Raw genomic sequence first — 26171 nt, 5'->3', positions numbered from 1 at the left:
CTCGCTGCGGGCAGAGGGGATCACCCTCGCTGGGGACATCCCACAGGAGAACTCTGAGTCAAAACAGAGACGAAACTCACAGACTTTCCAGAACAGCCAACACCACACCCAGTATCCAGATCCAGGAGAACAAAAGGGGAGGTGGCCAACGCGCCGCCTGCCCAGAGGCCCAGCCTCCCACTGTGTCAGTGACGGCACACGGTCCCTGCTCTGCACCTTGCCTTTTCCACGGGGCACATGTGGGAAAGGCTCCACACCAGGATGAAGCAGCAGCTCCACCAAGGCCTGCACAGGCCGGGCGCGGCGGCTCACGTCTGAGATCCCAGGGCTCTGGGAGGCCCAGGTCAGAGGATCACTTGAGCTCAGGAGTTCAAGGCCAGCATGGAAAACACATTGAGACCCCAACTCTACAAACACTACAAAAAATTAGCTGAGCATGGTGGTGCAATGCCTGTAGTCCCAGCTACCTGGGAGGCTGAGGCAGGAGGACTGCTTAACCCCAGGAGGTGAAGGCTGCAGTGAGCTACAATTGCACCACTGCTCTCCAGCCTGGAAATTTTTGAGACTCTGTCTTAAAAAAAACAAAACAAAAACATGAAGCCTGGACATGCCAGGTGCGTTTACAGCCTTTTACTCCATGTTTAAGAGTCCTGTGCCCGGGGAGATCGACGTCATGGTGGCTTTGGTTACCACTCACCTCTTTCCCTTAGAAACTGTTTTCTGCCCCGATGGCCATGGGGCGCCTGCCTCGCCCTTTTCTCCCTGCCCTGCTGACTCCACGCCACACGTGCTGCCAGCCCATGCCCTTTAAAATACGGACTGTGATGGAGCCACCCTGTGTGGCCCCCCAAGCCCCTCCCTAGCATGGGGTGTTTCCAATCATGTCAGGTTTCCCAAAGTCTTCTCTGAGCTGTTCAGGCAAACTCAGAAACAAGAGCACTTCCTCCACCAGGCAGGCGCCGCAGCCACACTCACCATCAATAGCCAGGCAGGTGCTACAGCCACACATGCCACCAACGTCACCAGCGACTCAAGTGCAGAAATGCCACATCACACGCAAGTGAGAAACTGGGTTCTGGGCAGGGGCGCTGAGGCCAGCAGGCATCCCAGGGGTCCCCCACGCCTGTGGAGACCTCGGACCGTGCTCCCCATCCAAGGGGAGACCACTCCACCCTGCCAGGAGTCGCGATGGAGGAGGGTTGTGAAGATTCCCCACACCATAGCCAGGCGCGCGTGGCTCAGGCCTGTAATCCCAGCGCTTTAGGAGGCCAAGGTCATGAGGTCAGGAGTTCTGGACCAGCCTGGCCAACGTGGTGAAACCCAGTATCTCCTAAAAATATAAAAATTAGCTGGGTGTGGAGGCACACACCTGTAGCCCCAGCTACTCAGGAGGATGGGGCAGGAGACAGGCTTGAGGCAGGGAGGCGGAGGTTGTAGTAAGCTGAGACCGCACCACTGCACTCCAGTCTGGGTGGCATAGCGCGACTCTGCCTCAAAAAAAAAAAAAAAAAAAAAGATTCCCCACGCTGTCCACTGACTGTGTGTGTGTCTCTCTGTGGCCTGCATTTCCGTAACACGAGGGCCTCTTCCTAAAACAACCTCCCTGTGAACCTGACTTTTCCGAAGTCCCAGTGCAGCCTGAAGGACAGCCTGCCCCTTGGGGGACTGGGGATACACACTCTGCCTGCCAGCGGCTGGGGTCTATAGCAGCCACTCTATAGACTGGGGGCCTCTGCCGGGGTCTGATTCCCAGGGAAGTGCACACACAAGCCACGTGCTCGCCACAGATGTGGCACACATTCAAGCCTTCGGCTGCTGGGGGTGGTCCCCAGGCTGAGGAGCCCACCCTCCTAGCAGGCCCTGCCACGCAATCTGACCCGAACCATGGGGACGTCCAGCACCGAGGCTCGTGGGCCCCCCGCTCTCAGTGCATCGTCGCAGGACCCTGGCCACCTGCAGGCGCAGTGGGCTACTGCCGCTGCCCTGGAGACCAGGGGGCTCACCTGCCACCTTTCCCTGACAAACAGCACTGAGCTTTCACCAGAGGCCATCTCTTTTTAAAGCCTGAACAGAGTCTGCTCATGTAAAAAAACAGAGTGGCACAGAGGAGACGCAGCCAGTAGCCTAAAGAGAAAATTACATGTGGTCCAATAAAATCATCAACCCAAACAGCGTCTGACCACAGGGATCATGAACGCTCTCGTCTGCTGCGGTGCCAACTCCCAGCCTCTGATCTGGGAACCAGGGCGGAACATGTAGGACGACGGCAGCCGTCAGCAGGTGGTTCCAGAGCCTGCAGCGGCAGAGACGGAACGGCTGGTGCTTGCCTTGCTGTGGACGGGGATGGTAGCAGGCGGGGGCCTTAGAAACAGCAAGCCCGGTGTGTGGAGGGTGCGGCACCTCACAGCTCAAAAGGCCCTAGCCCTCGGGCCGCCCCTGCCCCGCCCCCGGCTGTGGACCCCTCTACGGGACACCTCAGCAGCACTGCAATAGGACTGTCTGCGGTGATGGCGATGACCTGCACCTGCGCTGCCCAGGACACGGCCACCAGCCCACCTGGCTATGAGCAAGGGCTGGAACCACAACTGGCCCAGCTGAGGGGTGGAGAGCTCAACCTATTTCACTTTGGCTAGTGGGTAAGGTGCAGTGTGTGGCCCACGGCTCCCACACCACACGCAGGCTCTGATGCATCTGCACGCCACACCCGGTCCCACTCCGCCCTTACCACCGAGCACTCACACGCCCAAGTCCCCGCCCCTCCCCATGCCCCCACCTCAGTCCTATCATCAGGTCCTGCAGGCACCACCCCTAAAATGCAGGCCCACGCCGTTCCCCTCTCCCCATGCCCACAGACCCCATGCCCGCCTAGACAATGGTCATCCCCGCCGGGCTCCCTGTCTTCCCAGCTCATGGCAAAAAAATCTAACTTTTAAGGGCCCTTGTCACAGACCCTGACCTCTGACCTCTGGCCTCTGCCAGGACCCCGCTCAGGGACCTCACGCTTTCCGGTGCTCCTCGGCGGTGCTGTTCCCCACGATCCCCAGTGTCCTGCACAGAGGAGCTTCTCTGAAACAGGGTGGTGGCAGCTGTCGTCAGTGCAGGGGGATCCAGGCCTGTGTGGGGCCAGCGCCTGGGGTCCTTATAAGCAGACAAGAGGACACAAAGGCAGGAAAAGGGGGCCGAGTGACTATGGGGCAGAGGAGAGAGCGACACCCTGCACGCCAAGCAACCCTGAGATGGCGGCCAGTCCCGAAGCCAGGAGAGGCAGGAGGGTCTCCCGGGTGCCCTGAGGTGGCTTGGCCTGCCACACACACATCTCAGCCTCTGCCTCCGGAGAAGCAAGAGGATACACGTCTGCTGCTTTCAGCCGCCCAGGCTGTAGACTGGGCTGCCCAGGTGGCAGACACATCAGGCCACCGCTGCAGCATCCCTGCGGCCTCTCTAGGAGCAGAAATTCCTCCTTCCACCCTTGTTCGTGTCTCCTCTCCTCCCTCGACCTCGCTGGTCTCACCCGCTGCCTCCCCAGCAGCTGACCGGTGCCCAGCAGATGCTGGCCGGGGCGAGTGGCAGTCACGCTCCTCTCAGCCATCGTGACCATCTGTCTGGGGCAGGCATGGGGGCAGATGCCTCGGCACACAAAGCGTTAAGCACAGAGGAAGGGGCAGAGGTGCCGGCATCTGTGCTGATGGCTCACAGAAGGCGTGGGAAGGACGAGCGGGCCCCCTGTTTCTGATGTAATTATCAGCGCTGCAGCCAGGCCGGTAACAAACCAGTTCATTAGCAAACCCACTGGAAGCGCTCAGCAGCCGCGTCAACAAAACAATTAGGCGCTGCTCCCAGGGCTCCCTGGGCCTCGGCCGCAGGGCGTTCCCCGCAGCATGGTGAGCGGCTCCCAGGCCAGGCAAGGTCCCGGGCCTTCCACGGCCTTCCGAGCTGCGCCCTCACATCCCCCAGGTGCCTGGGGAGGCCCCGACGTCCCCTTTGTTTCTCCCTAAATGGAAGAGGCCTGGAGTCTGTCTCAGTGTTGTGAGCTCCTGCAGGAACGTGACAAGCTACATGCCTGGCCCCGGCCACCAGACCTGCCCCTCTCCTCCACATGCTGACTTGAAGGGTCCTCAACAGCCACGGTGGTCCTGCTTCTATGCCAGATGCCACCCAAGTGCTGCTCCATGTCACTTCCAACAGCCCAAGGAGAGAAACCGAGGCACAGCATTAGGAGGGGCAGGTCTGCACCCAGGGAGACGGCTCTAGGTCTGCACCATGGGCCCCATGAAGGGTCACATCTTGGGTGGGGAGGGGATGAGTGGTCAGAGGTGCAGAGGCCCCAGCCCCACCATCCCTCCCTGCCAGCAGCTGCTCCCAGAGGTTCTCTCTCACTCTCTGGGTTACAGCTCATCCACCACAGCTGAGGAATGACCAGGAGCCGGGACAACCTGAGCCAGGAGAGCAGGGGCCTCTACCAGCTCTGACTCAGGGACCACAGCTGAGCAAAGACCATGAGCCGGGACGCCCTGAGACGGGAGAGCAGGGGCCTCCATCAGCACTGACTCAGGGCCAGGCACCTCGAGGCCACTCCAGCTCTCCTGTTTCTCCAATGGCTGCTCCCCAGGCTCCCTGACCAGCGCCCCTCAAGGGGTCCAGCCCCTGCCTGATCATGAGCAGACCCGCTCCTTCGCTGCCAGGCAGCATCCAGCTGCAGCCCCAGAACCAGCCCCATTCCATGCAGGATGGTAAGAAGACCAGGTGCTGCCAAGCTGGCAAAGGCCCTGGGGCCACACCAGGAGCCTCCGTCTGGAAAAGCCCAGCCCCTCCTTGGGGCAGATGTGCCCCTCCAGAGCTCCTGGGCAGCAGAACCGGGGATAGAGGGTGTGATCTCAGAAGCCAAGAACAGCTGGAGGAGCAGGGAGCCTCAAGACCCAGGTGTCTTGGACAGGGGGCCCCGTCCCCCACGGGAGCGGGGATGTCTGTGGACATCTGTGGTTGTCACAGCAGGGTTGGGGCTGCGCCTGGCATGGAGTGGGTGGAGGCCAGGGGCGCTGATCACACCCTGCAGTGCCCGGGAAGGATCCTGCCCCAGAGTCCACAGTGCCAGCCTGGGAGAGACTCTAAACTAGGCCTTCTTTCCAGATCATTCCTCTCCCAAATCTGTCCAGACGCGCCGCATAAACTCTAGGCAAGAGCCAGCACAGGCTGCTCACTCTGCCCCAACCGGGGACCTGCTCCACATGCTCTTAGCTCCAGCGTCTCCCCACATTTCTGTGTGACCGTGACTCCTCCAAGGCCCACCCGTGAGAAGGGGCCCCAAAGGCCTCACCAGGGACAGAGTGACACATTTCAGGGACGGGGAAACACATTTCACATGGCAGTTACGGGGAACACGATGCTCCCAGAATCGGAGGGTCAGAGAGGCAGGAGCCACAGGCAGGGCACAGGCTGGCCATGAGCCTCGGGGGTCGGAGGAGTGCCTGGAGTTTCCTGAGCCTCAGTGGGCCCTCCTCTCTCCCACCCTTCCCCAGCTCCTGCCTTCTGCCGCCTCCCCCTAGGCTTCGGGTTAACGACCCAGAGCAGGCGGCCTCATTACCAAACAGAAGGAACACACAGTTCTCCCAGGCAGCAGAAACAATTTGGTTGGAATTTTACAGTAATTAAGTTCAGTGCACCCCAGGGCTGGGGTTTTAGGAGAGGCTGGGTTCCTGCTGGAGCCCCCGCCCCACCCCAGCCTGGATGCGGGAGGTAGGGGGGAGATGGGTGGCGCCAAGTAGGCGGTTTCCAGGAACAGCGCCTCTGGGGGATCCAAGTCACCGTCCCCTTCCCAAGCTGAGCAGAAGCTCTCCCTGCCACACACCTCCCGAGGTCCCTGGAGAGGCTGGCGTACAGCAGGCCTCGCTTGCTGACAGCTGACACAGAAGCAGTGAAGAGCGAGTGGCCCCCTGGCCTACGAGCCTGGCTTCACATCTCGCGCTCTGTTTAATCCTGTGGCGGGGGGTATGGGGATGCCGTTGAGTCCCGGGCTCTGGAGAAGAGACCCCTTGTCTCTCGGCACATGCACCACCCACCGCCGGGCCAGCGCCATCGTGTGCTGAGCTAATCTGACATGGCGTGCAGGCTTGTAGGACTAACTCGAGCTCAGAGTGAAAAAGGCTGGTGCGTGCACATTTTTGTTTCCTCGAGTGAAACGGGAGCATGCTTTTGATCTGGCCCATTAGTAATCCCACTACAAAGCCTGCCTGCTGCAGCACATGCTGGGGGAGTTCTGCTCTGAGACAGGGAGCCGCCGCCTCCAGAGACCCCTCCAACCGCCCCTGTTGGGCTATTCACAGGACAGGTGCCCAGGACACGAAGCTGCTGGTGCAGGAAACACGTGGGGGGCGGGGGGGGGGGCGTGGGGTCCCCAGCGCCCCATCGGCTTGTGCCTCCAAGTGGGGTGAGAGAAGCAGAGGAAGGCCAAGGGTGTGCTGGGCCCGGCCTCCTGCTGTGTGACCTTGGCAAAGTCACTGAACTACTCTGGTCCTCTCAAGGCGACAAGGCCCAGAGGCAGCACTTGATGGAGGTACGTATTATCAGCAAAGCAAGCAAGAGATTGAGAGAGAGAGAGAGAGAGAGAGAGAGAGACTGAGAGAGAGAGAGAGAGACTGAGAGAGAGAGAGACTGAGAGAGAGAGAGATTGAGAGAGAGAGAGAGAGATTGAGAGAGTGAGAGAGATTGAGAGAGAGAGAGAGAGAGAGAGGACATTACTACTGAGACAGCTCTACTTGAGAAAAGAGACCTCTCGAAACAAAGCCAGGACGGCACCCTAAGCTCCCGAGGTCAGGCTGGGGGGCAAGCCTGCTGCCCATCTGCAGGCCTGAGGCCCTTGGGCCCACCAGCTCTGCATTCTCACCACGCTCTGGCAGACCCGGGGGCTGGGACCCCACCCGAGCACACAGCAGGTGCTCAGCAATGCTGGGCTGGACTTCTGGAACCTTCCACTCTGCCTTCTCTGCAGCACTGCCTCGACCACTCAGCAGGGGAGGGAAGGAGCCAGGCTTTGGGGTCTTCACAGTTTTTGTTTTTTGTCTTGTCCTCCCCTCCTTCAGGGGTCCCACTATGTTGCCCAGGCTGGTCTTGAACTTCTGGACTCAGGCAGTCCTCCTCCCGTGGCCTCCCTAAGTGCTGGGATTACAGGCACGAGTCACTGTGTCTGGCCTTTTGTTTGGTTTTTAGTTCCCATTCTGAAAACAGATCAACGAAGCCATCACAAACAACAGCAAAAGCCTTTCCCACCTGTGAGCCGTGGGGAGCGTGCTGAAGAAGCACCTAGAAACGACCGACCCCAGCCTCCCCAGAGGGGCACTCCTCTGACAACGAAAACAGGAGTGTGCGGGGTTTTTAAGGTACAAAAGAAGACAGAACCACACTGAGAAGTTACTGCGTATTTTTAAGGTATCCCAAATTCCACATTAAGCCAGTATCAACCAATGGGGGCATCTCTCCCCTTCCCAGGTTGAGAACCACGACCCCACAAAAAATGGGGATAACAATAGTCACAGTCCATAGTCTACTTTTTTACTTAAAGTGCTGTGCCCATATCTCCATGCCCAAAGATACAGGGCAAAACCCATGGAGCAGACCCATTTTCACGGGTGTGTAATATTCCACCAGTTGAACCCTTCCCCCAGTCATAGAACTTTCCACAACCACAAATGAAGCATAGCTTTCCCTAGACATGGAACCACTATGCCCGCGTACCAGGAGACACACGTGCAACCCACAGCAGACGGCCTTCCAGGGAGGCCACACCGTTTTCATAGTGGATTACAGTTCCTGATTTCCTAAGAACTGATCCAGGGGAGGGGCGTTTCTGGAGGGTTTCAGTGGGAGTCGGGTGCCCCACAACTCACTAAGAGTGCGATTCGGGAGCTCTTCGCATTCAGAGTGGGGCAACCATCCTCGCCAGCACGTGCAGAGAGCACTTCCATCCTCCAGAGAAAATCCGGCCCCGTCCGCTGGCACTCTCTGGCCCCGGCACCCACGCACCCACGTCCTGCCTCTGAGCACCGGCCTGTCCTGGACATTTTGTGGACACAGGATCTCGCATTGCGTGGCCTCTGGGTCTGGCTGCTGTCACTGGGCACGGCGTCCTCAGGGTTCACCCTCGCTGGACCCCGTTCCTTCTCAGGGCTGAGCGATGGCAGAGACGGTAGGGTCAGCTCCCACTTCTCTTTGTTTACCGCATTCCCCAATTTCCAGCGATGCACGTTCTTCCTTCTCTATCTGCCCCAAGGAATGTGCGGATGAAGCTGGCGGGGTGTCCTGCTCCCGCACCTCTTGAGGGTGTCAAAATCTCCCACTGTCATCCTGTCTCTGTAACCACAACCTGCCCTTCTGGGGGTCCTGGCCCATCCCCTGCAGCCTCAGGGCCCCCTCAGGGACTCCGGTGGTCTCTGCTCAGCCTGGCCCACAGATGAACGGCAGGTTCTGATTAATTATGGAAAAGCCCGCCTACTTATCATGGGTGGAGCTGTGGGCAGAGGCAACCTCCCCACATCGACCTCTGTTCCAGATGGGAGTTGAGCCAGCACTCTGCTCAGGTCTGGGGGCCAGGAGAGTGAGGGTTCGAGTCCATGGTGTCCGAGTGACATGGCCTGTGTGGTCCAGGAGCTGTGAGGGGTGTTGGAGACAAAGACTGGGGCTGAATTTTTATACCCCCCTGGCTTTATCAGAGCGGGTTTTCGGAGGAGCTGCTGCAAGCTGGCTGGGAGTGCAACTGGCTGATGAAACGTGCTCCCGAGGAAGCTAAACTGTGGGCTCCCGGCCCCTGCCGGTGTGGACACTCACCCTGACAACGACGGGCCCCTGGGACCCTCAGATGCCCGGGGCCTGCTGGAGTTGGGGGACCGGCCCCACCCACGAGGAAACAGGCTCCCTCCCGCTCTCCAGCAGGCAGGTGATGGGCTCCACTCAGACCTCGCAGTGGACAAAAGAAATGGGCTTCCCTCCCCACAGGTGGGCGTGAAGAGCAGGTCGGGAAAGTTTCGAGTCTGTAAGGGGAAAGCAGTGTCCGCCCAGCAGTGCGCTCCTGAGAGACGGAGACTCGCCTGTGCTGCACGGCGGCGCCCTCGCTCCCCGATCCCTCCTCCCAGCCCTGCCGCCCTCTGGAGGAGACACCGAGTTAAGGAAATCCCAGCCCGGAAGCCGGGTCTGGCCCCACGGTGGGAGTCTGTTAGGCTCCTAGATACTTAACACGTGTGTGCTTACGGGATGTGGCACGCCGAGGCTGCGGGCCGCCCCCGACCTGCTGGGAGAACACAGCGCAGAGCTGAGCAGGTCAAATGGAACACTGAGAGATGGAGCGCTCAGCAGAAGAGGAGACACCCGGGAAAGCTGGGCCCAGGACGCCTTGCCAGCAGGGAGCTGGGATTTACAGGGGCACTACCTACCCCACCCCCCGGAAAGAGAGGCCTGACCTCGAACGTGGCCCTGGGTAGCTGCTCTCACTGGGGCCGATGCTGCCTTCAAGGGACGCTGGGTGATGTCTGGAGACCACTGCAGTTGTCACCACTGGGGTCAAAGGTCACCAGCCCCGAGGGGAGCAGGTCTGTGACACCACGTGTCATAGGGGATGAGCGGGAGTGGAACGCTGGGGGTGGGGACACAGCCACACCGCCCCAACACAGACGCACGGGGTGGGGCCACCAGGCCTCCTCCTGCCCCAAGGGGCACTGGCTGTGCCTCCCGCTGCAGACAGGTGTCGAGGATAAATGCCCACAGACTGGCTAGAGAGGAAAAACACCCACGGGAGTAAATCCCACCCCCTACTGGGCAATGGCCTCTGTGCCCACATCGTTCTGCGATGGGAAGTGGGATGAGGCAATGTTTGGGACACAGCACCAACTTGGGCTGCTCCATCCCGCCCAGGAGCTCAGGCAGACACGGGCCCTGCTGCAGAGGGCGGGAGGGGAGAGCTCCAGCCTACCTCCTGTGGGTGTGGAAAGGACCCTGGAAGCTCCACCCGGGGCCCTGGTCCGAGCCTTGTATCTAGGTAAGCCACCTGCTGCAGGGAGACTATTTCTCTGGGATTTTATAGCCAGAACCTTGGAGAGCCTCTGGCCTGTTGGGGCAGACCTGGGCCGTGGGCTGGGCCTCCTGCCTGCTGTGGGGCACCCAGGGATGCTGTGCAGGCAGGTGACAGCACATCCATGGCCCTGGCCCGGATTGTTCGGGACAGGAGCTGCCGGCGGGCTCATCCGGAACTCCAGAGGCAGCTGCAACCGGCTCACGTGTGGTGAGGGGTGGGGGCCAGCCTGCCTTTGGAGAAGCCCGTCTGCCCACAGAGGACCTGGGTCTGGGCGGGGGAGGAGGTGGCTGTCCTGCAGGCGGCCCCCAACTGGCTGGAGCCAGGCTGGCAGGGGAGGCCAGTGCCCATGTGCCACCCTGGGTTCTGCAGAACGAGGGTGACGGGCTTCCTCTGCAAGGCCACACAGCATGTGGTTCTTGGCTTTTTGGGCCAGGTAGTCTCTGTGCAAACGACTCCCCTCTGCAGGGCTAAGGGGACGCAGATGCCCCTCCACCCCGGGTGTGGCTGTACACACGGGATGCTCGTTTATGGAGTGAGGCTCAGTTTGGTCTGGCTGTCTCAGGTCACACACCCTTGAACTGCCCTCCCACCACGACCCTCTGAAGATGTAAACCTCCCGCTCAGTTTGCAGAAGGCATAAAGTTGCCTGCAGATCTGAGCCCCAGCTCACCAACCCATGAACACAGACACCCAAAATGCACAGGGCCCAGCCAGGGCAGGGGGATGGCTTCTCATCTGTCAGCTCCCGAGTACGAAAATGACAGAAAAGGGGCCGACTGGTTGGGGTGCGGGGTCCCTGGGAGTGGAAGAAGACGAACAAAGCAGCAAGCAAAGCCGCCTCCGGGCGAGTCGGGGGGAGGCCTCCTCCTTGGCTCTCTTCTGAAGAATGTGCTCCAAAGCGTAAACGGGACAGGGAGCTGGGCCGGCCAGACAGAAGCCAGAAAAGGGGGTTTCTGGGCTGCCCCCTTCCCTCCAATCAGGCTGCACATAAGACCTGGACCAGGTCCGAGCACCCCCACGTCCCAACCTGGACCTTCCCCTGCCCTTAAACGCTCCTCTGTCATCTGTGCGGCGAGACGCTCCAGCAGCCTCTCCAGCCTCGGCTGCTTATGGGAGTAGAAAACCCTGCCACAGTCAGGAACCGGCTGCCCCACCAACAAGCCTGAGAGTCCCCGACTCCACCAGACGGCCACAGAGGCCTTGTGGCTAATGCCACTCCAAGTGAGGCCCTCGCTGCCCAGGCCAAGCCTGACTACACCAGGGGGTGCCTGAGCAGGGGCTGGCACAGCGGGGCTGAGGCCTCCAGGAGGGAGTCCAGGCCCTGGGCGCCCGCCCGGAACCCGACGTGTTCCGCGCTGCACGCCGCTGGTTCAGCCATTTCACACTGCGCAGCCTGACAATGTGAGCATGGCGCCCAATCTAAGGCTGCACTTTCCAAATGTCACTTGTTTGTGAACACATGGCTGAACCCCAAATTGCTTTTAATATCTGGACAGTCCCCACTGCCCCGCGGCAGCTTCAGCTGTGACACCACCTCCAGGACAGGCCTGGGGCCTGGGGCTTACAGCTCAATCTGCTGCTGGGCTGGTCACAACACCCACAGCGTCCCCTCAGGAACACAAACACACAGACACACGCCCTCTCAAAACAGCCACGGCCCTGAGATACTGAGCTACTCCCTCAGATCAAAGAGCCGAAATCCCGACTTTCGGATCGATCTTCCTTTAGCTAAGCCAGAGCCTTCACTAGAGATACGAGAGGTTTTCGGAAGTGAGTCCCGGGGGCACCTCCCAGGTCCTTCCTGCTGGAAAGTCCTGCTCTTCTACACTGAACTGAAGGCAGAGAAACAGCCAGAAAAATAAAGGTTGGCTCATTGGTCCAGACCAGCGCAGCCAGGAGCGGTGTCACTCAGGCCGCCTACACTGTTTCCATTTTCCCAGCAGCCAGGTGACAAAAGCAGAAGGCGCTGGCATGCTCACGCCTGTGACCCCAGCACTCTGGGGGGCCGAGGGGGCGTCGCCTGAGCCCAGGAGTCCCGGACAGCCCGAACACTGCAAGACGCTGTCTCCGTAAAAGGGAAAACAAAGAAGTAAAAAGAAACGGGTGACACTCAGTTTATCTTTTTAATTTGAAATAGGGCCTCACGCTGTTGCCCAGGCTGGATGGAGTGCAGTGGTGCACTCATAGCTCACTGAAGGCTTGACCTCCTGGGCTCAAGCAATCCTCCCACCTCAGCCTCCCAAAGCTCTGGGATTATAGGTGTGAAGCCACCGTGTCCAGCCAAAAACCACCTTAATTTTATATATATACATATGTTTAAATATATATATACACACACGCATACACACACGTACATATAAAATTGAGATATACATATACATATATATACAAATAGAGATACACACACACATACACACACACACACACACACACATATTTTTTGAGACAGAGTTTCACTCTTGTTGCCCAGGCTGGAGTGCAGTGGCATGATCTCGGCTCACTGCAACCTCCACCGCCCAGGTTCAAGCGATTCTCCTGCCTCAGTCTCCCCTGTAGCTGGTATTACAGGCATGTGCCACCAAGCCCGCCTAATTTTTGTATTTTTAGTAGACACAGGGTTTTTGCCATGTTGGCCAGGCTGGACTCAAATTCCCGGCCTCCCAAAGTGCTGGGATTACAGGCATGAGTCACCATGTCCAGCCACGGTCTGACATCTAGAAAATGCTGGGAGAGTCAGAAGACTCTGGGTCTGGCCCTGTGGTCTCTCCTATTACACCTGCTCCCATGAGCAGATCTGAGAAGAGTCCGCTGTCTGTGCTGACCCTGGCCTGGAGGAACCGGAAGTCTCCACAGTGGGAGGGGCGCTGGGAGGAAGCAGCTGCTCTTACTCTGGCCAGCCAGGCTTGGCGGGGGACGCCCCAGTCTGCTTCATCATGAGCAGCCACGTGGTCCCTGAACCAGAGGGAGACGCCGGGAGGGGCTGAGGCTGGGGCTGTCTCCGCGGGAAAGACAGAGGGGTCAGGAGGAGCTGAGCTGTTCAATGTGGCCCAGAAACAGCAGCCCTGAGCTGGGGCCACGCAGCCGAGTCTGGCCTGACAGGACAGCTCAGTCTTCCTTGGGGGAAGCCAGGAAAGGCACCCAGGGGACTGCAGGGACAGCCCTGGGAGGACACTCCCTGGCCCCCAGCACTGGACAGGCAGCTGCTTCCTTGCTGGATCCCACACTCCCCCTTCTGAGGCTTGGGGTTCGTAAGGCTTCCATGTCCCCATCACTGGGACTCCAAGGCAGAGACTATGGAGGAAGGGTGGCCAGCCAAGGCAACCCCATCCCACCCATGCCCAGCAGTGGCTTGTATGGGCTTCCCATCCATCCAGTAGCCTCCCATGCCCTCCACGTGGTCAGCAGCAGCCACGCAGACAGCTGCACGTGGCATTAGAAGGTGACAACAAGCGCTCGGTTCAGATGCAAATTGCTGGCCAACGATCGGCCTTCTGAGACCAGGAACGAGAATCACCAGAAAAAAACAAGCAAGGGCCACTCACTGAGAGTCTCTCACAGGCACGCTAAGCTCACTACAACCTCCAGGGACCCCACCAGCAGGAAGCGCCAGGCTCTGAGGAGCTGGGAGGGCTGCCACCAACCGGTAGGCGCAGAGGGATGAGGGCCGATGCCTGAGTGTGCTCCTGCCTGGCCAAGCAGCCCCCAGGAGAACAACCCATCCTCAGGACCACGACGGCCAGGAGACCCCCAGGGGCCAGCCAGGAGGGGGGACAATGGCGCCAGTGGAGGAGAGACCCCAACCGCAAGACCTGAGCAGTGGGCCGCACCCAGGAGGCCCAAGCAGGCCACCGGGTACCTGGCGTACAGAACGTGCCAGAGGGCCCTGGGCCACTGTCGTCCACCTGACCTGCCCAGCTTCTCTCTAGTCTTCAAGGTGAGGAGCGTTCTGGGCAAAAGCTCTCTGAGGAGCCTAGAGACAGACATTGGTCAAGAGTCCAGGCCCTGGGCTGAGCGTAACGGCTGGTGCACAAGCCATGGGGGTGTGGCTGCAGAGGCAGAGAGGAGCCGCCTCCCACCCTGCTGGGCCCTGTTCCCAGCCGCAAGCTCTTACCTGAGTGGCCACTTTGCCGTAATCAATCCACCGCAGGGTGGCGAAGTTGGTAGATTCTGCGCAGTTGAACCCGTGATTGAAGCCGGCGTGGTAGCCGTAGGGAAATGTGATCATGAATTCCCCGGCCTCCTGCGTGATCTGTGAAGGGAAAGGGGACAGGTGAGGGCAGGGCCACTGGAAGTGCTGCAAGGGCCAGGGACGGGGCTCGAGGACTTCCCAGTGAGTGTCAGGGAGCCTGGCTTCCGAGCCCATGGGGTGGCACAATGTCAAAGGCAGCTCCATAGGCCTCCAGGGGCTCCATTTCCCACGAGGCTCATGAAGGACACGGCGAGCAGCCACATCCACAGCTCTGCGGCCTGCACTCGGCTCCTCCAGGCCCCTCCAGACTCCAGCAGCCCCTGCCCTGCCCTGAGGCGGCCGTCAGCATCACCCTGACGGGAGAACAGCAGATGGAGCCATGGCTGGACGCGATGCCCGTGAGCGTGCCTCCAGCTGGACCTTCACGGGGAGCGATGGGGGCCTCCTGCTTTGCAGGTGGCTGAGTCACACAGTCACTGTGACATGGCCTGAAGCAGCTGGGGCTGGGGTTGAGGTGGTGCTGGCGGCAGCTTTAGAGTGCTCCGAGGACAAGACACGGCGTGCGCTCAGGACAGCCTGCTGCCCTCGAATGAGAAAGGAACCACCACTGCACGGGCAAAACACACCGGGAAGGGGGCCCAAGACACGCCGCCATCCCATGCCGTCTTCCCATCGCATCCCAACAAGGGGGGCTCCACGATGTCATGGAGATCCAGAAACACCTACACGCTGGGGGCGGGACCCGACACCACAGGTCAGCACCCTGGAGAGTGGGTCGACACGTCCAGATCCAGGTCCAATTCTGAAGGTCGGCGCATTAGACTCCACAGGTCTCTGAACCAGGACCCCCTAAACTGAGGAAGTGAGGTGCGTGTGGCTGGGGTAGGGCCCACAATGACCACAGGCCCAAGGTTTCCCAACAACCACCCCAAGGCCTGAAAGAAAAGGCAGGGCTGCCTACTAGTGCTAGCGTGCTGCAGCCTTCTGCCCTGGGAACCCTCCCCACTCTGGGGACACTTGAGATGACGACACTGACCCCCCCCACTCTCTGTTCACTGCTAAGCCGGTCAATAAAGCCTTTGAAAGATGACCGTCCAGAAAAATCAACAACGAACGTGGAGCCATCACTCCGACCTGCCACACCCCAGGGATTGGGCCAAGGGTTTCTGAGAGGCGGGACTGTAGGCCTACGCCACAGACGTGGAAACTGAGGCTCATGGACTAGAAGTGAGTGTCCTTGAAAAGTGGGCCCCCTCCTCTCTATTCAACATCCCGTAAAACACAGGGGTTACACGCTGCTCAGAGTTCTGGGTGTAACCACGGCTCCGGAGAGTAACAGAGCTCGCCGGGCACTCGGGCACCACCCCCCAGCCCTCCGCCAGGCCACCCCCACCCGACCACGCACATGCTCTCAGTCACCAGAGACCTCGCTCCCTCCTAGAGGGTCAAGGGAACGTGTTGTACGGCAGTGACACGTGCCTGGTGTCTCCCACTGGCGTGTGTTTCTGGGATGTGTTCCCACCGTGGTGTGCACCAGGCGGCCACTCCTTTTTGTTCCTAAACAGGACTCGGCTGTGCGTGGATCTGTGGTCATCTAGCTATCCTCCTGTTGATGCACGTGCAGCTGTTTGCCGCTGGGGGCTCTTGTGAAGAAAGCTGCTAGGAACACTGATGTACCAATCTTTCTGTAGACGTATGTTTGTCATTTCTCCTGAGTAAATATGCAGAGTGCCATTGCTGGGGCACAGGGTACGTGCTTCAGTTTCCAAGAAAGCGCCGACTGGCTTTCCACGGCAGCGGCGCCATCCTGTACCTGCCCGGCTGTGAACGTCGTGCGGCTGCCCCTCCTCACTGCATTTGGTGGTGGTGTTCTGACGTGGACATCCTGGGGCTGGCGGCATCTCCTGGCTGGCTGCCTCTCTTCTACCGACCCCGGGCCCCAACAGTGCCCTTCATTCCTGCACCTCCTTCATAAAGCATCTGATCGGGCCCCTCACCCCGAATTCACTGGGCCTTTCTCTTCTTGCCTTTGATCTGCGGGAGTTCTCAGGCTGATTATTACATATTCCTCCAGAAAGATAAGCAGAGATCGCTGGATACACTGAAGTAACCAACAAGCTGCCAGAACCGGCGGGGCCTGTGGAGCCAACCGCAGCGTCAGACATCAATCAGGGCCTACGCAGCTTGGAAAAATGCTAGTCCTTAAGAACACGATATTTTTCTTTTCAAATAATTAATTGCACCAATCAAGGGAAGTCAGCGTGCATTAAGTTAATTTTTAAATTCATGTGAATTTAAAGTGACAGCCACATGCGGCAGAATACTGTGGTGGGAGGAGCACACACGCCCCTGAGGCCCCGCCCCCACCGTGCAGGGCGCAGGGCTTCTCTGGGCCAGCTTCTCCCCACTACACTTGAAGCTCCGTGAAATGAGGGCCAAAGAAAATTAAGATTTGGGCCTTTTTCAAAAAATGTAATTACTGGGCCAGGCATGGTGGCTCACATCTGTGATCCTAGCATTTTGGGAGGCCAAGGCAGGAGGAATGTATAAGCCCAGGAGCCTGAGACCAGCCTGGACAACATAGTGATACCCCATCTCTAGGGAAAAAAGAAAATTAAAAAAATTAAAGTAAATGCTCTTACTGATTCCTTTATGCTATTTGAGCGGACTTCGCAAAGCCTTCTCCCCACCACTTCCTCTAAGGCCAACTGACACTCCCCGTCTCTTCCACGGCCCTTTCGCACGTGGCAGAGAACCAGACCTGCAGGCACGAGTCACACTCAGAGACTTCAGGGATAGGTTGGACCCCCGGAATCCCAAACGGGGGTGATGGTGGCGGAGAGCCAGGCTCTCAGGGATGTCAGGACCTCATTCCCCCGGCCCGACCCCTCCTGTAAACCAAGGCCTGGAACAGGAAATGCTCTCGGTCAGGACAAGAAGGAAGGTTCCTCGTTCCTGTGAGGAAACCTGCGTCCTGGCGGCCTCGTTCTGAAACCACGGCATGTCCTCCGTGTCACTGCTGTCAACATTATCCGACAATCAATTAGAAGGCGCTGGGATGACGAACAGGCTTCACGGCAAAGTCGTCAGCAGTGACAAGATGCAGCCCCAGACGCCAGGCCCAGAAAAGGCCCGGAACGCAGTTTCCTCTGTGAACTCTTACAGAATAAATGGGGAGCCAATGGCAGATTACAGAAATACACACTTTTAATTATTAAAAAGCTCTGCTATTGATCGGCTTTTTCTCCTAGAAGTAAATACCATTACAAAGATTTATAAGTGGAGTGTGGGGAGTCACTGGTTTGAAGGCTGCCAGGAATTCCGATGAGGGGACCCACACACGCCACTCTCTGAAAGGGACGCTCATCTCAAGCCCGTGGTGTCTGAGGGGCTGAAGGCCAGTCCCCAGGCTGGGTGGCAGAGGGGCTGCGTGCCACAGTGGGACAAGGGCCTTTACCGTGGCAGTCTCTGGAGAAACTGGCGCCCGGCCCAAGAGGCAGCTGGCCGGGGAAGGAGGAGTGACTGCCCTGCCGGGATCTCGCCTGCTGCCATGCATGGTGCCAGCAGCCAATCTGGGGCCAGGGGTGAGCCGCCTCTGGGTCAGGTTCAGGGACTTTACAAACTGTAGTACGATAGAGACGCTGAGCCGGGAGTCCAAGGCCACCCACTGCATGCCCACACCTTCAGTGGGCACCCTTCCAGGAAGCACCACTTTGGAGAAGGTTCTAGACAAACCAGCCGGAAAATCAGTACTTCTCACTTCCCTGAGCAATGCCGTGTTCTGTCTCATTTTGCTGGTAATGAATGATGTTCCAACCAGAAGGCAGGGAGAAGAGGAAAGGCCAGAAGCCTGCCCTTCTCTGAGCAAGATCAGCGCTGTCTGATGAACGCCCGCGGCGGCTGGGAGGCGGCCTCCTGGTTGCGGCCCCGTCAGGAAGAGCAGATCCCTGATGTGCGAGCTGACGCTTTGGTGGTTTGATTGAAATGTCAGAAGCAACTTCCGGCTGGCTGACACTTGAGCCGCGCCACAGAGCACACTCACAAGCCGGCACATCACTCTTCCCGAGGCACCTCCTGAGCTGGGTTCCCCAGCTGCTCCCCACTCCTGCCCAGCATCCAGGGCTGCAGCCCAAACCTGCCTAGAAGGTTCCAGGCATGCGCCTCTCGCCTGGGCAGAGCTGGGGACACAGGTCGAGCCTCTCCATGCACAAAGGCTTCTCCATGGGGAAGGAACTGCCTCGAGTGGGTACAGTTGCTGGGCCAAGAGCACAGCTTGCTCTGCTCCTGGGACACCAAACCCCAGCTGTCCATCAATCCGGGTGCAGGGAGGCCCTGCCCGCCTGCCCTCTGCAAGCCAGACACCCCCCACACCCAGCTGCAGGTCTCCTCCATCGCAGCCTCCGCCAGCAGCCCCTGAGTGAGTGCACAGTCTGCACGGTGCAGGAGCACCCCGTAGGTCACCTCTACACAGGCAGTTCTCACCACCGCCGGTGACATGGGCTGTGGGGTGCCTGAGAGTGAGAGTGTGCCTGGGGCGGCAGGAACCTGCGAGAGGCCCTCCCCTCTGTTTCTTTGGCAGCTTCCCACTAGGCAGGCAGGGGTCGCCCTGCCCTCCCACCCCTGCGGCCTGCAGAGGGGCGTCCGATGGCCACAACCAGGAGGAGGTTTGGGTTTGGTTTGGTTTGGGAGGGAAGGTTAACACCTCACCAGAGTCAAGCTCTGCCATCCTCTCTCCCCCATTGAAGAGCTGGAGGCTAACTGCTAATGCGGTCCTCCTCTGGCTTGCTAGCCATTGTTCTAGAAACTTCTCCAGGGTGAAGCAGCTTGTCTCCTGGGGTGTGTGTGGCCACCTCGGCTCAGGCCCAGCACCCTTCCACCCACAGGCGTGCTGGCCCTGCCCTGTACGCACCCGGCTGAAGGGGATCCCGTACTTCTTCAGGATGATGGGTGAGATGAGGGTCATCTTGTGCCGCAGAAAGGCGTCGCAGCCCTGAGAGCTCCCCGGGAAGAATCCTAGGGCGGAAAACACAGGCATGGGTCTCCTGGGCCATGGCCAGCAGGTAAGCGAGGACGCTGCCCTCTGGACGGGCAGGCCTTTTCCTAGCACGGAGAACGGGCACGTGGGAGCAGGGAGCATAACCAGACCTGCCCCTGGTTCTCAGGGCCCAGTGTCTGCAGCTCAGGGGAAAGGGGAGGACACAGGGGAGCTGCCCCACAGTACCCTGCTGAACACTCGCTGGCGGCAGACAATGGTGACGCCCTGTGGCCTCTGCGCAGTGACCACGTGAACGGACGCCCAGACTCATCTCCACCAAGCAGTGGGGGCAGCCCAGAGCCTCCTCACCATGCAGAGGTCCAGGTTACTCATGTGACAAAGTGCCTACCACGGCACAACCCTGGGGAAAGATGCCGTGTGGCTGCTCTCCTCTCGGAGACGATGTTCTAGAACCAGACCGGCCAGGGACAGTGGGGCTGGAGGTGGGGGGTGATGGTGGGGGTGACGGGAGTGATGGTGGGGGTGACGGGAGTGACGGTGGGGCTGACGGGAGTGACGGTGGGGGTGACGGGAGTGACGGTGGGGGTGACGGTGGAGAGGGACCGTGGAGGTGATGGTGCTGATGAATGGTGCTGCCTCCCCTGTGGGCACCTGCCGTCAAGGCCATGAATGAGACTGAGCACCTGCCCCACACACAGCACCACGGGTGTCCTCACTGCCACTGCATGGGTGAGGAAATTGAGGCCCAGGCCACCAACCAACTCACCCTCGGCCCCAGCACTGCCAGGAAGTGGCAGAGCAGGGCCGACCCGGGACGTGGTCAGAGCTCATGACCTCTCCCTGTTAGACTGGGCTGAGTGCACATGTGTGGGGCTGTATGCCCAGGAGTGTGCACCACAGCTGACTTAAAACAGCCCATGGAAAGCAAGCTCTCAGAGCAGTGGCTCGGCACCTTCCCAAACCTCACAGGCAGGTGGGAGGGGGGTGGCTCACACCGGGAATCCTAGCACTTTCGGAGGGCGAGGCAGGTGGATCTCTAGAGGCCGGGAGTTGCAGACCAGCCTGGCCAACATTGCGAGACCCTCTCTCTACAAGAAAGAAAACAAATAGCCCGAACTTCCTAACTAGCGCAGTTCAGGGACGTTACCACATCACAGGTGAGGATGTGCATTTGGGGCTGAGGTAAGACGTCCAGGCTGCCCGGAAGCAGCTCCTGAGGCCAGACCCTTGGTGTGTAGCACAGACCCTATGCCGAAGGGCCTTCCCTGAAGCAGCCGGTCACTGGAGTCAGCACGGAGGGAGCCTCCTCTCAGGTACTTCCTGCCCCACCACCCACTCTGCGAGTGACAAGAGGGAGGAGGCTGGCCCAGGAGCAGAAGGACCCTGGGAGGAACCCCTGGGTGAGGCCTGGCTCCAGGACGGACTGCGGACCCTGGGCCTGCTCCCCACCAGGGCGGCTGGCTCTTCCCAGGCTGTGCCTGCGTCCCTGCCCCGTGGTGGTAGAGAGGTGCTGCCCTGTGGGCGACAGAAGGTGTGGGCATGTCACATGTGCAGCAGATAGGGAACCCACAGACATCCCCTCCAGCCAGGACTGACCCGCAGCCTCGGCCGGCCTGAAGGCCCTTCAAGAAGCCTGCACAGACCTCAAGCGCCTCCAGCCTGGGACACGCCCCCAGTGGGTCGTCGGAGGAAAAAGGCACACGTGTGTGGGTGACCAGCAGCGCACAGTCCGAGGCGGGAGAGTGGGGCCGCGCCACCTCTGCCAGAGCCCGGCTGCAAGACATCACGATGAGGTTCTACAAAGAACGGGGGTTTGACGAATCCGGCACCTTTTCTCTGCGCTAAAAGCATTTCAGTTAGAATTATGACTGCCTGCCACCGGCCACCGGCCTCTCCGCAGTTCCTCTTTTTAATGCACAGTTTAAGTGGCTCTCATTAAAGCTCTAACAAAGGCGCACATTTTAAGTGATTAGCACCAATAAGGCTCCCGCACATTAATATGCTCTCCATAGGCCCCACACTCTCCCGGCGAGCCCATGTGGAGCACAGCTATTCATTTTCCATATTAATCGCACACCCTTCCACCAACCCAAAGATGGAACACGACGCTTCCCCCAAGAGTCTGGGAGGGGCACTGAGGAACACAGGAGGGTGGGGTCTCTTACCCCAGCACCGCCCCATCCTCCCCCAGCTGCCATCCAGAGGGGAGGGCAGGATCCTGAGCCAGCGGCCATGTGGGCCTCCAAGCGCTTCCAGGCAGCAACAGCCGTCTGACACATCCCACCTCCCTTCCTGACCCTCCTCTGGGTTCACAGCTAGGCTGGCTCCTAGAGTTCTGGGAGTTGCTCTGCCCTGCTGAGCGTGACTAGGGTCTCGCTTGTCACCCAGGCTGGAGTGTAGTGGCTCAATCACAGCTCACTGTAGCCTGGACATCCTGGGCTCAAGCTGTCCTCCTGCCCCAGCCTCCTGAGTAGCTGAGACTACAGATGCACGCCACCACAGCCGGCTAATTTTTACAGAGACAGAGTCTCACTATGTTGCCCAGGCTGGTCTTGAACTCCTGGGCTCAGGCAATCCTCTGATGTCAGCCTCTCAAAGCACTAGGATTCCAGGTGTGAGCCAATGCACCTGGCCAGAGTACATATTTCCTAAGAACCCCTGTGAAAGCACCCAAGGGCAGGGAGACCCCACAAAGAAGGAATTCCTCACTGGCTCCCCCTGCCCAGCCCAAGCACTGGGCCCTCTGCACACCGAGAAAGCGATCCAGCCCTCCAGGTCCCTGCCCAGCCTCAGAGAAGAACCAGTCATATTCTAGGGAGAGAGGATGTGGCAGTGCCCGGGGGCAGCAGTGGCACTGACAGACCCTGCCTGCGGCCTCTCCAGAGGGCTCTTTTCAACCCCTGCTTTTCTAATGCAAGAGAAAACGGTTGGGACATTGGGTGAGAAGGCACGGACAGTGGCTAACTGAGGTCTCTGTTTAACAGGGAGGGAGAGAAGTGGAGGGCAAGGATGAGGTGGCCCTCTTGATCCAGGTACCAGAGATCACCAGAGCTGATGGCTCAGTGAGGTTTTCTTCTGTGGCTTTCTAAGCATGGCTGGCTGAATAACGGACCTCCAAGGTGTCCAGGTGCTAAACCCTGGGACCTGTGAGTGTGGTACCTTCCACGGTGAAAGGGCCTTTGCAGATGGGACTGAGTGAAGGTACTTGAGGTGGGAGAACACCCAGGGCTATCCACAGGGGTCCTCATAACAGGGAGGCAGAGGGACATTTGGTCAGAGCAGAGGAAAGTGAGGAGACCACAGAGACAGAGGCAGAGTGATGCAGCCCCACGCCAAGGGGATGCGGGCAGCCTCCACGCTGGAGAAGGCGGAAACAGATTCTCCCCTGGGGCCTGCAGACGGAACCAGCCCTGCCCGCACAAGCTGGACCTTTGCTATGGCCTGTCTGTAACTGCAAATTTCTACCATGAAAAGCGTGCTCCTACAACCAGGGCTTATTTGTGCGTAAGAACAGGGCCCAGGTTTCCCACAGAAATGCTCAAAAATACCAAGAGCAAAGTCGTTGGTCTGGGGCCCGGAGAGGGCTCTGCTCACGGCCCACAGACTCGCCTTCCCCTCTGTCCCGCCACCAAAGCCACAGCACTCAGGCAGCGTTTCCTGCGTGGCCACATGGCTCCTGCTGCAGTCTCTGGAACAGGAGAGCCTTATTCTCCCAGAAAGACGCACAGTTCCATCTCCAAAGCCAAAAGCCCACGGGAAGGGGGAAGAAAGCATGTGGTGGGTGTTCTTTGGCTCGAAGGTTTGGAAGGGACCAAGGACAGCAGCTAGGCAGTCCCGGGACCTTGAGCCGAGGCTGGGCAAGTGCTCCTGGAAAAGCCATGGCTGCCCAACGCTGTTCCCGAAGGGCGGGGTGCTCAGACCCTCACCCCTCACACGCTGCCAGCTCGGAGGAGCCAGCGCTGGGGTGGCTGGGAATGGACCAGAGGGAGGCAGAACTGTCAGCCAGTTGTGTCTTAATATTCTAGGCACTCAGGAGCAGTGGGGCGCCATGAAATCTACATTCCCATTGTGCTGTGCCACTAGGGCTGACCTGGGGACCCTGCTCACTGCACCTGCTCAGGTGCCTCAGGGCTGGGTGGTCGCGGGTGCTCAGGGTGGCCCCAGCCCGGTTTCTCCAGATGTCTGGCTTCTTTCCAAGTATCCCATGACCTGAGGACCCAGCCCTCCCTCAGGCACATGCCAGGAGCATCTATGACAAAGCCCTCGTTTCCCAAGAGTCCCCAGGGAGCATGTGAACGTAGGCCGGTGGCACCACTGGTAAGAACATTTGCCGAGGGCACACAGGCCAGGTCCCAGCAGAACAAGGGCAAACACTGTGCGGCCACCACGCCGGCTCCTGTGCAGGTGAGCGGACTGCCGGCTGCACTGCGTCCTTTTCTGAGTGTTCTCAGAATTAGCAAGGGCCCAGTGGAGGGTCGGGCAACGGGAGGAAAATGAACACAGGCTGCCCTCCCTGGGCCCTGACCGCCTTGAGCCAGGTCCGAGAAGTTTGCACTAAGAAAACTGGAAAACAGGAGTGTCAGGGCATTGAGTGCGGATTTCACAGCGGACAAACCTCACTGCAGAAGGGCATGGGTCTGACCCATGGGTGAAAAGAAATGGAAAAATCACACGGTAATGGCTCAAAGCGTGTCACCACTCCCCCAAACCCACACCCAAACAGCAGCACAGCTCGGGGGATGCCAGCTGTTCCTCCCCACCCACAGGCTCCTCCCACTCAGTCCCAGGTTCCCAGGCCAAGGGGCAGTCACCTACCGATGGCCAGCCGCTCCAGGCGCTTGCCGTGCTCTGGCGGGATGGCGTACCTGTGAGAGAAGGGAGGCACGTCAGAAGCAAGGTCGTCGGTGGTGGCCACGCATGGGGCTGGCCTTGGGGAGACACAGACAGTGCCCAGGGCAGAAGCGAAGTGCAGTCGTGGTCAAGGGTGTGGGGAGGGGACGGCTGGCAACAGGGGCTTTCAGGACGGAATCCATACGGAAGTGAGGGGGCCGGGAGGGGGAGCGGGGAGTAAGGACCAGAGACACACTCAGAAAGCCAGGAGTGGAGATTATCCTGGTTAAGTGGCACTCCACGCTGAGGAGGCTGAAAAGGCAAAAATAAAAGCAAGCCGTGGATTGGAACTGCAGGTGGTGAGGGCCCCGGAGCTGCCAGCCAGGTCTCCAGGCCCGCGGCAACCACTTCCCGGTACCGGGAGCCAACAGGGAGAAGCCGCTTCGGGAATGAGAAGAGCTACCTTTGTCACCGACTTTGTTTAATTTTTACACAGTTTACATTTGAAAGATCACCGAGGCTCCACTGTGAATAGAAAATGTTAAGATGAAAGTGTGCAAACACCGGAAGCAAAGTGGGGGTGACATCCCACTTATGCCACACATGGAGGCTGGCGACCCCAGACATGGGACTCTCTTCCCATCAGGGCGGGTGGGCCCTGGGACCCGCAGCCTCGGGGGGACAGCAAGAAGCCTGATGCCAATGGGGACACCACTCAGCCCACTCCCAAGGCCTCCAGCAAAATGAAAACCTCAATTTCCAAGCAAAGGCCACTGGGACGGGGGTGGGGGACTCGAGGACACACAGCTGAGGGCCAGCTGAGGGTGGTCAAGCCCCGTCCCTGACCCTGCTCGACAGGCCAACAACTCCCGTTCTAGAACTGTCACACAGATGAGAGGACACATGTGACCTGGTCTCTCCCCCAGACCCTCCCAGGTCGGAAGCAAGACTAGGAAAAGCTGACAGGAGGAGACGGCCCCAGCTCCACGGCAGCCCCTTCCAAATGAAAGGCGACTTTGGTTTTTTTGTGTGTGATGGAGTCTCACTGTGTCTCCAGGCTGGAGTGCAGTGGTACAATCTCAGCTCACTGCAACCTCCACCTCCCAGGTTCAAGCAATTCTCCTGCCTCAGCCTCCAGAGTAGCTGGGAATATAGGTGCCCACCACCACCCCGGACTAATGTTTGTATTTTTAGTAGAGACAGGGTTTCACCATGTTGGCCAGGCTGGTTTTGATCTCTTGACCTCATGATCCGCTTGCCTTGGCCTCCCAAAGTGCTGGGATTACAGGTGCGAGCCACAGTGCACAGCCTGTTTTTTAATGAAATAAAGAGGTCAGGCGGGTTGGGTGTCTCACACCTATAATCCCAGCACTTTGGGAGGCCAAGGTGGGCAGAGCACCTGAGGTCAGGAGTTCAAGACCAGCCTGGCCAACATGGTGAAACCCCTCCTCTACCAAAAATGCAGAAACTAGCCAGGCATGGTGGCGGCTGCCTGTAATCCCAACTACTCAGGAGGCTGAGGCAGGGGAATCACTCGAACCTGGAAGGCAGAGGCTGCAGTGAGCCAAGATAGTGCCACTGCACTCCAGCCTGAGCAAGAGAGAGAGACTCTGTCTGAAAAAAATAAAATAAAATAAAGAGGGGACAGGGGCTGGACACCAGGCGAGCATCACAAAGCCTGTAATCTAATAGAACACAAATCATTAGTTTCCAGGCCTGCTCCCAGGGTCCCCAGCAGAGGCGGCCCCAGCACCTTCAGCTCTGCCGACCTCAGACTGTCTTCCAGTTAGCACAGAGCTGCGTTCCTTTTTAAATGGCCTCTCATCATGTACATAAGGATGAGAAAAGTTCATCCTAATCCAAAGCACCTTTGTGGGCTGAAAGGCCCCTCCACACTGGGAATGAAGCACTCGCTCCTTCTGGGAAGCTGCCTGGACGGGAAGGAACTAATTTATGGCTCCAAGGCTGCAATGATTAATGCCGCATCCCCAGCCTACAATGCTGCTCCACCTAATTACTGCCTGTAATTGGGAGTTGTAAAGATAAGATTAATTGAATCTGGCAAATGTTAAAAGTTTAATACATTGGAACGTGGCTCC

The 26171-nt window shown here is 59.0% G+C and overlaps 1 protein-coding gene and 1 pseudogene across 13 annotated transcripts in view; both read right to left on the bottom strand.

The window, feature by feature from the left end:
• The window catches only part of KDM4B (lysine demethylase 4B), a 181158-nt gene that overhangs the window by 52433 nt on the left and 102554 nt on the right, over positions 1 to 26171 (bottom strand). For 12 of the 13 annotated variants that reach the window (XM_054249397.2, XM_054249398.2, XM_078361605.1 and 9 more), the window contains 3 exons: positions 24058 to 24107; positions 19156 to 19259; positions 14169 to 14306 (listed from right to left, as the gene is read on the bottom strand). In XM_054249397.2, the coding sequence (XP_054105372.2) occupies positions 14169 to 14306; positions 19156 to 19259; positions 24058 to 24107 (292 nt within the window). Of the gene's footprint in view, positions 1 to 7396; positions 8254 to 14168; positions 14307 to 19155; positions 19260 to 24057; positions 24108 to 26171 lie in introns of those variants that run through there. The other variant, XM_078361608.1, reaches the window with a different exon arrangement.
• LOC144580911 (uncharacterized) lies at positions 17432 to 19022 on the bottom strand (annotated as a pseudogene).

This window comes from Callithrix jacchus, chromosome 22 (assembly GCF_049354715.1).
Source record: "Callithrix jacchus isolate 240 chromosome 22, calJac240_pri, whole genome shotgun sequence".
NCBI lineage: Eukaryota > Metazoa > Chordata > Mammalia > Primates > Cebidae > Callithrix > Callithrix jacchus.
The sequence above is the reverse complement of the archived record's forward strand: the minus strand, read 5'-3'. Positions and strand labels throughout refer to the sequence as shown.